Source organism: Eimeria acervulina, genomic scaffold (assembly GCF_000499425.1).
Source record: "Eimeria acervulina Houghton genomic scaffold, Eah_scaff253, whole genome shotgun sequence".
Classification (NCBI taxonomy): Eukaryota; Apicomplexa; class Conoidasida; order Eucoccidiorida; family Eimeriidae; genus Eimeria; species Eimeria acervulina.
This window is the reverse complement of record NW_013549960.1, coordinates 29,282-42,158: the sequence shown is the minus strand read 5'-3', so window position 1 is coordinate 42,158 and position 12,877 is coordinate 29,282. Positions and strand designations below refer to the sequence as shown.

Sequence of the window (12,877 nt, the reverse complement as noted above, 5' to 3'; positions counted from 1 at the left end):
ATGTATATGTATATGTATATGTATATGTATATGTATATGTATATGTATATGTATATGTATATGTTTATGTTGTTGTTGTATTGAGGCGTACAGTGATTTGCATGCATATATTTTGTTTGTTTTATTTATTTTATTTGTTTTATCTACTTTGTGTTTTGTTTATTTTATTTATTTATTTTATTTATTTTATTTGTTTTATTTATTTTATTTGTTTTGTTTATTTTATTTATTTTATTTGTTCTGTTTGTTTTATTTATTTTATTTGTTCTGTTTGTTTTTGTTTTAGGGTTGATGTCTCCTTTGGGGCCGGTGTTAGTGTTTGGGGGTCGCCACTCTTCGCTGAAAGTACTCAAAGTGCCCGAGTTTGTCGGTGAGATTAACGCAGACAAAAGGAGACACTTTAATAATTCAAATAAAGACAAAAGGAGACACTTTAATTCATATAAAGACAAAAGGAGACACTTTTAAACAATTAAAAAGGAGACACTTTAATAATTCAAATAAAGACAGAAGGAGACGCTTTTTAACAATCAAAAGGGAGACACTTTAAATCAAATAAAGACAAAAGGAGACACTTTAAATCAAATAAAGACAAAAGGAGACACTTTAATTCATATAAAGACAAAAGGAGACACTTTAAATCAAATGAAGACAACAGGAGACACTTTTAAACAATTAAAAAGGAGACACTTTAATTTAAATAAAGACAAAAGGAGACACTTGTAAACAACTAAAGACAGAAGGAGACAGTTTTTAGCAAACTAAAGACAGGAGGAGACACTTTAAATCAAATAAAGACAAAAGGAGACACGTTTTAAGGATATTAGAGACAAAGGAGACACTTTGTTTCCAAGTAGTCTACATAATATACATAATATATACTATATATATGTATATTTATGTATAGATATATATATATGTACATGTATTTAGCATATAAACGCAACACACGCAGACACAAACTGCTAGAAAAAAAACAAAGACAAGTATATAAATATAAATATAAATATAAATACAGATATAAATATAAATGTAAATACATATATAAATATAAATATAAATATAAATATAAATATAAATATAAATATAAATATAAATATAAACAATAAGCATGAACATGAATATAAAGGGTAACAGAGAAATGCATGCAAATAAAAGCACTTCTGTATGTGTCTTTGAATGATGTACAATAATTATAATTATAATTATATTAATATTATAATTATTGTTATTATTATTATTATTACTATCATTACATTATTATTATTATAATTAATTATTATCATTATTAATTATAATAATAATAATAATAATAATAATAATTAATTATAATTACTACAATAAATAATAATAATAATAATAATAATAATAATAATAATTATTATTATTATTATTATTATTATTATTATTATGATTGTTTGATTTGTATGTATATATTATTGAACAGAAGAAGGATCTCTATCTGCACACGAAGAAGGAGACATCCGAAGTATATGTGCATTAGGATCCTCGCACTTTATCAGCTGCGCTGATGATGGTGCTGTTGCCCTTTGGAAGTGGGCTGACACGGAGACACTGCAGCAAAAGAAACCTTAATAAAAGGAGACAGTTTCAACGATACTATTTAACTTTCTTTTAAAACGAGACACTTCAAAGGAGACACTTCAAAGGGGACACTTCAAAGGATATTAAAAGGAGACAGCTAAAAGGATATTAAAAGGAGACAGCTAAAAGGAGATTAAAAGGAGACAGCTAAAAGGATATTCAAAGGAGACAACTGAATTTAATATATGCAGATATTATAATACATGCCGGAGGAGACACTGATGCAAGCAGCACAAACAAAGACATATACATCCATATATATATATATATATATATATATATACAGATATATATATATATATATATGAGAGAGAAAGAGGATAAGTGCTGCGTATTGCAGACAGAAAAGAAAAGGAGACAGTCTCCACTTGCTAAGATCAACAGAGACAGAGACAGCCGCTAAAAGGAGACAGAGACACAGAAGAGACAGATAATACTGCTCTGTTAAGTTCGACAGAGACAGCAGATATATATATATATATAAACTAGACAGAGACGAAGAGAGACGAAACTGTGAGAATAAAAGAGACAGAAAGGAGACAGTAAAATGCACAGTAAAAGCCGAGAGCTGCAAGCAAAGAAAGACAGCGAAGGGAGACACATGGTTTTATTATAAATGAAGACAAACAGAAGATAAACAGAAGACAAACAGAGACAAAGGAGACACTTTGGAGGTGTAGAGACACCGGAGAACAGAGCGGAGGGTAAAGGAGACACTTTATATGCAAAGAAGAGACAAAGGAGACAGTGAAGCAGCAAATACGATGACAAAGAGAGACAGCAATGTATGTTTATTCAAATATAAACAGAGACACTAGGGGCTTCTGCTTAGGGCGACAGCAGCAAGGAGAGAGACAAAAAGGAGACAGAAAAAACAAACAACAGATCGGCCCAGATAAGCAATATAAATAAACCGTGCATGCATACTGCAGCAACATACGAGGAGACACCTTTAAAGATAGAGAGAGTGAGATAGACAGACAGAGAGACAAACAACAACGTTATAATCTCCTGCTGCTGCTCCTTCTCCTCCCCCAGCGACGTCGTTTGCTTCTATTTCTTTGCTGCAGTTGTAGCAGCTGCTGCTGCTGCAGCAACAGCAGCAGCTGCTGCAGCAGCAATAACAGCAGCAACAACAGCAGCTGCAGCAGCAACAGCTGCAAGAGCTGAAGCAGCAACAGCAACAGCAGCAGCTGCAGCAGCAGCTCGAGTTCTAGCAGCACTTAGGAGGCATTTACTGTCTCCTTTTTTGTTGCTTTAGGCGTTGTTAGTTTTTGTGTTTAGTTTTGCTTCTCCAGCTGCTTAGCTTGCAGCAGTGGGTGTCTGTCTCCTTCTCAATCTCTCTGTCTCCTTCTCTGTCTCTGCATGCATTAATTGTTTGTGTAGGGATATTAAACAAATCTATTTCTACTCTTGTTTATTAGAGCTCTTAAATATCTCTTCTTTAGGGGCTTCTCTTTGTGCTTCTTCTTTCGTTAGAGACAGACAAACAAACTGCTGCATGCATTTTAATTTTAAAGGAGACAGACACATGAGGCGCTGTAGCAGCGGCCTTTCTTTCATCTTATTTTCTTCTTTATATCACCTGCTTATTTATTTATTTATTTCATTTGCTCCTTTCTGCTGGTGAGGAGACACCCGAAGAAGAGACAGGTAGAGGGCCTAAAGGAGACACTTGCAGATATACATATATATATATATATATATATACATATATATATATATATCTATATTATATATAATATAGATATATATATATTAGATTGTATATATATTACATATTTATAATAAATACAAATACAAATACATAATAAACATCCGTACTGTTGAACATATATGTATACATATATAAATATATATATATATATATATATATCATAATAAACAGAAGACACACCTCAACCTATTTAGCTGTCTCCCTCGCCTATCGGGAGTTTGTCGGTGCTGCATGCGCTGCAGATACACCCAAGAGAGCTGCGGAGACAGGGAGACAGAGACAGCTGCCTATTCAATACGCAGCTGTCTCTGTTTCTCTCTCTCCCTGTCTGTCTCTATCTCTCTCTCTCTCTCTCTCTTTTGTTTGTTTTTCTCTTTATCTATTTATTTTAATCTCTTTTTCTGTATCTTCTCTCCTGCCTCTACTTGTAGTTGCTTCTCTGCCCGTCTGTCTCCTTTATATATCTCTCTCTGTATCTCTCTTCGTCTCTCTCTGCTTCTTTTTGTGTGTTTGTCTGTCTCTCTCACCCCTTCTGTCTCTTTAATTCTTTTTATCTCTGTCTGTCTCTCTCTGTCTACTCTTGTTTGCTTTTTTCTTTAGTTTTTATCTGTCTGTCTGTCTCTCTCCTTCTCTCTGTTACTGTCTCTCTCTCTCTCTCTCTCTCTGTCTGTCTGTTGCTTTCTCTGTCTCTGTCTCTCTTTGTCTGTCTCTGTCTCTGTCTCTCTGTCTCTCTGCTGCGAACGGTGTGTTTGTTGTGAGTAATCCCAGCTAGCCATGCCTACTTAAGGCATCGCTAGCTAGCTAGCTAGCTAGCTAGCTAGCTAGCTAGCTAGCTAGCTATCATGCAAGCACGGGTGTCCATGCTGCTGCTGTTGCTGTATCTGTGTTGTTGCTGCTGCTGCTCTATTGCTGCTGCTGCTGCAGCAGGCCTATCGCTGCTGTAGCTTGACTGATGATGCTGGGGGGTTGCTGCTTGAGCCCTACTGCTGCATGCTTGTTGCTGCATATTTTCTGCTGCATATTTGCTGCTGCATGTTTGCTGCTGCTGCTGTTTTGTTTTGCTGCTAGTTTCGGTGTGTGGGGCCGCCGCCCTCAGCTTTGCTGCTGTCTCTTGCTGCTGCTGCAGGAGACAGTGAGAGCTGCGGGTTGCGGAGACAATATGTTTATTTTGTTTGTATATTTAAGTGTTAATTAAAAAGAAATAACAAAGAAAATAAACAGACAAAATTTGCTTCCGTTCTTATCATACGAGGCCCTGCTGCTGGGGGCTGTCTGTACACCTGGGTGCTGCTGCGGGTGCGAGGGGGGCTCTGCTGCAGCAGGGCCCCTTGTTATTCTCTACGTTTTTAATTTACTTAAATATAAATTTAATTAATATTTATTAACAAAATGTTACCGCAAAAAAAACAAAGACAAAGGCCTTTCTATTGCTGCAGGAGGTGAGGGGTTCGAGGGCTACTACACACACACACAGCAGCAGCAGCAGCAGCAGCAACAGCAACAGCAGCAGCTGCTGCTGCTGCTGCAAGTGAGATTGGCTGCCATTGGAGTGGGGCGCCGGCTGTTTCTCTTGTGTGTCTCCTTTCATATGCATGCAAAGGGGCCCTTTCATGTAGCTTTTACTGTACGTACACCTGAGTTGCGGGTAGTTGCTGCAGCAGTCGCTGCTGCTTCTTTGCTGCTCCCTGTGCGGCCCACGGTGTCTCGATAGTCAGCCCAGTCAAGGGCTGCTGCTGAGCGAGCCAGTTCAAGGTTCCTGCAGCCTTTTGCTGCTGCTCCTGCAGCTGCTGCTGCTGCTGCTGCTGCTAATATATTTCCTGTTTATTCTGCAGCCCCAGCGCAGTTGTGGGGCCGCGCAGGGCACCCCCCGCAGCAAACAGCAGCAGCTGCAGGCCTCCAAAGAACAAGCAGCAAGGGCAGCAAGAGCAACAGGAGCAGCAGGAACAGCAGCAACAGCTGCAGCAGCTGCAGCAGCAGCAGCAGCAAAGGGGTGTCTTGTTGCGGAGTTCTGCAGCTGCTGCTAGATATTCAAAATGCTGCCCTAGCCCGACCCCCTGCTGCAGTGGCTGAGGAGGGAGATGGAGGGTGCTTCTCTGTTTGTCTCTTTTTGTACATAGGAGACTGAGACAAGGCCCTAGAAACCGACAGCAGCAGCGCAGCAGCAGCAGCAGCAGCAGGCGGACTGACTTGCGTTGAGTTTGCCCGCAGCGGGTCCTTTCTGTGCTTTACCCCGCACTCTGTTGGGGCTGCCTGAGGTGTACAGACACCCCAGTGCAGCGCAGCACAAAGAAGGATGCTGCTGCTTCTGCTGCACTTCTTCCTTAGAGCGCCTCAACATCCGTTGCTCGCCGCTGAAGCTTGCGAAGCGTTTGCTGTTATCTTTATTCGAGGTGTACGTACACCTCGGCATTGTCTCTTCATTTGAGGTGTACATACACCTCATTGATAGATTCTCTATTTGAGGTGTACGTACACCCCATTGATTGTCGCTTTATTTGAGGTGTACATACACCTCATTGATTGATTGCCTTTAATTGAGGTGTACGTATACCTCATTGATTTTCGCTTATTTGAGGTGTACGTACACCCCTTTATTGTCAATTGATTTGAGGTGTACATACACCTCATTGATTGTCTCCTCTCTTCAGGTGTACATACACCTCATTGATTGTCTCTTATTTTTTTCAGGTGTACGTACAGCACCTCGGCGCGACAGATCGCGTCTTCCGCTCTTCAGTCCGCACTGTCTCTTCTTATTTTAGTCTTCTTACTTTTGCTGCTGCTGCTGCTGCTGCTGTTTCTGGTGGGTCAGCAGCACAGGGCGTTTGGAAGCTTGAGGCGGAGGAATTGTCTGCGGCGTACCCCGGTTTGCTTCTGCTGCTGCAGTAGCTGCAGCAGCAGCAGCAGCAGCAGCAGCAGCAGCAGCAACAGCTGCGCGTGGTTTGTGCCAGCTTCTCTGGGATGTGGGGAGAAGCAGCAGCAGCAGCAAGGAGCGGCCCGCAGCAGCAGCCTTGCGCGCAGTCTGCTGCTGGGTTTGCTGCTGCTGCGGCAGCAGCGCGCATGCGCCGGAAGCTGCTGAGTAGTGGTTGCTGCATGACTTCAAGTGTGGGGCCCCACAGTGTGGGGACCCACAGCAGCGAAACACCGTCTACATGCTTCTCTGGCTTCAGCAGCGACACATGTCTCTCTCGCACGCATCTGCCCCCTGTCTTTGATGCTGCAGAGGGTGTCTCCTCTTCCTCGCCCCGTTTGCTGCTGCCATCAGCAGCAAGAGAGCAGCAGCAGCAGCAGCAGCACGCTGCACTCAACAAGAAACAAAGAGCAGCAGCGCTGCATGCAGCGAACGCAGCAGAAGCCTTCGATGCAAATAAAAATATTAATCACAGCTGCTGCCTCACCCTTGCTGCAGGGGGCCCCGCGGACCAGCGCAGCAGCAAACAGCAGCAGCAGCAACACTACCAGCAGCAGCAGCAGCAGTACCAACAGCAGCAGCAGCAGTACCAGCAGCAGCAGCAGCAGTACCAGCAGCAGTACCAGCAGCAGCAGCAGCAGTACCAGCGGCAGCAGCAGCAGCAGCATGAAGGCGCTGGTGCAAAGGCATTGATTGACGGGAGCAGCAGCAGCAGCAACAGCAGCAGCAGCAGCAGCAACGGCAGCAGCTCGACCCGCTGGCTACAGCTGCCGCTGCCGAGTGTACGTGGAGCTACAGTGTCTCCTCTTGGGCCTCTTAAGAAAGGAGACATCCTACACTCACCTGTCTCTGTTTTTTCACAAGCAAGCACAAGAAGTGCTTGTCTCTCATCTGCGTCGTCGCTTGGCAGCTGCAGCCAGCCGCAAACTCCTACTACGAGTTTGCTGCTCTCGGGGGCCCCCTCGCCCCACACCCGCACTCCGGAGGCAGCACCTGCACCTGCAGCAGCAGCAGCAGCAGCAGCAGCAGCAGTTAATGCACCATCACATGATGCAGCAGCTGCAGGTGGGGTTGTAAACCACCGTGAAGGCTCCAGACTTCGACGCAAAGACACCGCGAATTATGAGGTGTACGTACACCCCGCTACAGTCCTCAAGAAGAAGGACCCCACACTTTCAAATGATGCTGCTGCTGCTGCTGCTGCTGTCGACGCAGCAACAGCAGCAGCGAAAGCAGCAGCAGCAGCAGCAACAGCAGCTGCAGCAACTGCGGGTGGGGGTAAGATTGTTGCTGCGGATGGACCCTGTGCTGTAGGAAGGGGAGAGCAGCAGCTGCTGCTGCCCAGCAGCAGCCCCTCAACGCAAGATAACTCTGCTGCAACTTCTTTTTTATCTAGTCCTTCTTCTGTCTCCTCTCCATCTCCTTTGAGGCTCCCCATACCTGCGCGGGGCTTGCGGCGGCTGCAGCACCCGCGGCTGCAGCAGCAGGCCGCAGCAGCCCCAGCAGCAGCAGCAGCAGCAGCAGCAGCAGCAACGGGAGCAGCAGCAGCAGAGGAAGTAGAAGGTGCTTCAAGCACAAGGCCTCCGCGCTCGTTAAGGAGGCTGCAGCTGCCCAGGCTGCAGTCTCCACTGTCTCCTTCCTGCTCTTCATTGGCTTTGCTGCAGCGTAAAGAAGAAGAAGGGGCCTCAGCTTGCTGCGCTCGATGCATGCAGCTAGCTGCTGCAGAGGAGCAGCAGCAAGCCTTCCTATCGGCTCTCAGCAGCACTAACACCACAGCCTGCACAGGCTGCAGCACATTGGAGGAGACAGTTGAGGGGGAGTCGGGATCGAGCAGTCCCTTGAATGATGCGTTTGCTGCAGCAGCACAAGCAGCACATGTTGCTGCGCATGCAGCAGCACAAGCAGCAGCGCATGCAGCTGTGTTAAAGCGACAAGCAGAGGAAGTGTTGCTGCTGCGCAGCAGCAGCAGCTGCAAGCAGCCTCCTTTCAGTGTATATCCAGATCTCGATAGAGACATACACCGCGAGTATGATTTATATTGCAGGCTCCTAAGCCCAGAAAGAGATACCTCTGCTGCAGCAGCAGCAGCAGCAGCAGCAGCAGGAGGGGGGGGAGGTAGGGCTCAACAGACACTTAATTCTGAGCTTCAAGGAGGCAGCAGCAAAGCACCTCAAAACAAAACACATTTTGTCTTAGGTGAAGGAAGATACGGTAAGGTGGTGCTTGCGCGCAACAGACGCACGAGAGAATATGTTGCTGTTAAAGTCTTAGATAAACGCCGAGCTCTTGCTGATGATGCCTGGGATTGTAGACAAGAACTCGAAATGCACAGGTATTTGCTGTTGCTGTTGCTGCTGCTGCTGCTGTTGTTGCTGCTGCTGGCGTTCGAGCGGTGCTGCTGCTGTTCGGGGATGGTTCCTGCTGCTCTGGGCGTGCTGCTGCTGCTGCGATACCTCTGAATTTGCTGCTGCAGTCCTGGTGCTGGTGGTGCTTGTGTTGCTGCTAATGCTTATTTGCTGCTGCTGCTGCTGCTTCCACTGTGCTGCATTTGAATTGCGCAGCGCATCACGAGAGCAGCAGCACTTTTCTTGTTTTTTTCCTGCATGCATTGAGTGGACCTATAGATATATATATATATATATAATTATGTATTGTATAGGCTGTGTATAGCATATATATAATATATATAATGTATATATACGCGTATATATATAAATATATATATATATATATGTTGCGTATACCATGTATAGTGATTGTTTTACTTGTGTTGATTCTAGTGCATATGTTTTTCTTTAGTTTTTAGCTTTTGTTTGGTGTTATGTATGTACAATTAATTATTATGCATTATGTATTTGCTGCTGCAGGAGGCTGCCTAGACACCCGCACGTGGTGTCTGTCTTAGATGTTTATGAAGATCGCAAGCGTCTGTACATGCTGATGGAATTATGTGATAAGAATTCCCTCGTAGACAGAGTTGTTGCAGACGGGGCTTTCACAGAAGAAAGAGCTAAAATACTATTCGCTCAAGTATATGCATACAGACAGACACCCTACACACACCCTACACACCACGCATGCATGCATGCATGCATGCATGAATGCGTGTATGCGTTGGAAGCCCTTCATGCATGCGTGTTGGGTGTCTGTGCGCTGCGGCACGACGTATGCATGCATGCATGCATGCCTTGTGTTGTTGCGGAGGCCTTGCGGTACCTTTTTTTGTTTGTTTTTTGCTGGGTAGTGGTGGATGCATGCATGTAGATAGGTGTATTATTCGCGCAGCAACTGCTGCTGCGAATCCTCAGACTTCTACAACTACCACTGCTGCTGCTGCTGCTGCTGCTGCTGCTGAGTTTGCACGGGTTTGCTGCTGTGTTGTGCTGCAGTTGATTTCTGGAGTGATGCACTGCCACAGCAACAACATCGTTCATAGGGATTTAAAGCCTGAGAATATTTTGTTTGCTCGTGAGGGGGGTTCGAGCAGCAGCAGCAGCAATAGCAGCAGCAGCAGCAGCAGCAGTGCAGCGGATATCTCCGACGATTACTGGAAGCCTTCTTCCCTGTCTGCTGCTGAGGCTGCTGCTTACGCTCGCTCATACCCTCAGCAATATAATTCAAAGCAAACAAATAACACTAGTCAAACTAAGGGGCCCCCCTTCACTGTGAAGATAACAGACTTCGGCTCCGCCTGCTACGCCGCACCTGGAGAACTGAGCGGCACGGCCTGCGGAACAATTCATTACGTAAGCAGCAGCAGCAGCAGCAAGAGTAGCAGCAATAGTAGCAGCACCAGCAGCAGTAGTAGTGGCGCATTGTTTAGTACTAGATCATGCTTCTTCTGCTGAGGCTACTGTGTAGGTGCAGCACCAGTAAAGGCTGCTGTTGCTGCTTAGTTTGAAGAGTTTAATAGCTGCAGCGCCTTCACGTGCTTCTTGATCTTGCTGCTGCAACTATTGTTTTTTTTTTGTTGCTGCTACTCGTACTAATGTCGTTGCTGCTGTTATTACTACTTCTACGATTCCTGTTGCTGCTTCTGCTCCACGCACCTATTGCTGCTGCTGGTGCTGCAACTCCTGTTGCTGCTGCAAGTGATACTCCAAGTCCTGCTGCTGTTGTTGTTGTTGCTGCTGCTGCTGCTATTGTTGCTGCAGCTGGCGCCTGAGGTGTTGGCAGGGAATTACTATGATGGTTTCCTAAGTGATGTTTGGAGTTTGGGTGTAATTTTGTTTATTGTCGTCTCCGCAACTCCTCCCTTCTTCGGCGAATCAGACGGAGAAGTCGTGCAGCGCATCGTAGCAGGTTTGTCTTTTATTCTTTCTTATTCTTTTTTTTATGTTTGTTCTTTCTTATTCTTTTTTTTATTTTTATTCTTTCTTATTCTTTTTTATTTTTATTCTTTCTTATTCTTTTTTATTCCTTTTCCTTTTTTCTCTGTGTATTCTTTTTGCTTCTTTGTTTATTCTTTCTGTTTCGTTGTTTATTCTTTTTGCTTCTTTGTTATTTTTTTATTCTTTTTTACTCTCTTTTCCGCTTTGTTCTTGTTTGTTTCTTCGTGTTTATTCTCTGTTTATTTTTGGTTCTTTATTTTGTATTTCTTTACTCTTTGTTCTTCTTTGTTCTTGCTCGTTTGTTCGTTATTTTTCTTTGTTCTTGTATGTTTATTCTTTATTCTTGTTTGTTTTCATTCTCCTCTGTTCTTGTTTGGTTTTATTATTATTCTGTCGGTAGTGATCAATACTGCGTTTGTGTTTACTTCGACTGTTAGACAGATGGCTGTTTGCTCACGCATGTATATATATATATATATATGTTCTGTCTGTTCGTCTATTATATATATATATATATATCTTGTACACCCATTGTTCTTCTTGTGAAATGCCTATAAACGGAAAGATATGTATGCAAGAAGATGTATACCAGCAGACAAGAGGAGTTGCATATAATATATATATATATATATATGTATATATATATATATATATATATATTGAAAGGATATAGATTAGCTGTTTAGTTTGTTTCATGTGTGTCAGGGTATATTTATATGTATATATATAAAGGAAAGAATAAAATAGATGTAGTTGTTTTGTTTGTTTTATGTTTGTTAGGGTCATATTCTATGAAGAGTTATCACTGGAGACATATCTCGGATGAATGCAAAGACATCATCCGGCGTTTGCTTATTGCAGACCCGCGATGCAGGTAATTCTTCTTTATTCTTTATTTTTTATTATTTATTATTTACAGTTTATTATTTATTATTTATTCTTTTGTTTGTTATTTATTATTCTTTATTCTTCTTTGTACCTTGTTTTTTGCTTGTTCTTTATTCTTGTTTTTGTTGTTTTTGTTGGCTTTTATTTTTCTTGTTTGTTTGTTCTTTACTCTTCTTGATTCCTGTTTATTTGTTCTTTTTTCTTGTTTGTTTTTATTTTTCTTTATTATTGTTTGTTTGTTCTTCATTATTATTTATTCTTGTTTTGTTGTTGATCTTTGTCTTCACAAACCCTAAACAAACCGCTTAAAGCCCTAAATCAGTGGATAACCTAAACCCTTCTCTAAGCGTAAACCCTTCTCTATATGCATATTTGTATGAATATATTTATCTGTGTGCTTATGCATGCATGCATGCAGGATGACGTTAAGTGAAGCAGCATGCCATCCTTGGTTTGTAAGGATAACGGGGGGCCTTAATTGCTGCTGCTGCATGGGTTGTACTTCTGGTGGGGTTGCTTACGGCGAGGTGGCGTCTAATAGGGCATTAGAGGAGGCGTTTGAAGCTGCTGCTGCTGCTGCTGCTGCTTGCTGCTGCAGCGCATGCCACGATGAGAGCTGCAGTTGCAGCTGCAGCTGCTTAGCATCGCCCCCTATCAGACTGTCTCCTTGCCGCTTCTCCTGCTGCGCAGCACCAAGCAATGAAGACCCGTGGTTGTCTCCTTCGCATGCACATGCATGCAGCGGGTTCGCTAGGTGGAGAGACACCTGAACCTCCGTACCGTTGCAAAACCCTTTGTCCCTCACCCGAATAAGAGACAGCCTCTCTCTCTCTCTCTCTCTCTCTCTATATATATATATATATATATATATATATATATATATATTTCTCTGTCTCTGTCTCTCTTCTTCTTGCTCGCTCGTAAGCAAATGCTGCTGCACCCGGCAAACGACTTCTGCTCTTTATTCATACACTTTGAATGCATGCATGCGCGCATGCATGCATGGATGGGTTGTGGGGCGGAGGAGGAGTGGTGTACGTTGAGAGGCACAGAGGATGAAGGAACCCAACGACCGATTTACAGCCTCCAAAGCTGCATGCAGGTGTCTGTCTCCTCTTGTTCGTCTCTATGTTTGTCTCTTTTTAGAGAGAGACAAACGAGGGGGGGCTCTCCTGCTGCAGCAGCAGGCAGCCAGGAACCGCGGGGCTTGGCAGCAGCTAGCTGCAGAAGCTAGCTGCAGCAGACAGCTGCAGCAGCTAGGTGCGGCAGCTAGCTGCAGCACAGAGTTGCAGGAGACATCAGCAGCAGAGCGCTGCAGCAGAGTGCTGTAGCAGCTAGCTGCGGCATAAGATGTGCAGCAGCTAGCTGCAGCAGAGAGGTGCAGCAGCTATTAGGAGCAGGATAGTGCTGCTGCAGCTAGCAGTA

General features: G+C 43.8%; 1 protein-coding gene across 1 annotated transcript; it reads left to right on the top strand.

The window, feature by feature from the left end:
• Positions 1–6,283: 6,283 nt before the first annotated feature.
• Positions 6,284–11,442, top strand: EAH_00028660 (CAM kinase, CDPK family, putative; the record flags this gene model as incomplete). The annotated part of the gene is made up of 5 exons (XM_013396292.1): positions 6,284–8,565; positions 9,101–9,263; positions 9,623–9,979; positions 10,388–10,535; positions 11,345–11,442. 5 exons carry the CDS (start codon positions 6,284–6,286, stop codon positions 11,440–11,442), a joined length of 3,048 nt encoding a protein of 1,015 aa, XP_013251746.1.
• Positions 11,443–12,877: the final 1,435 nt, after the last annotated feature.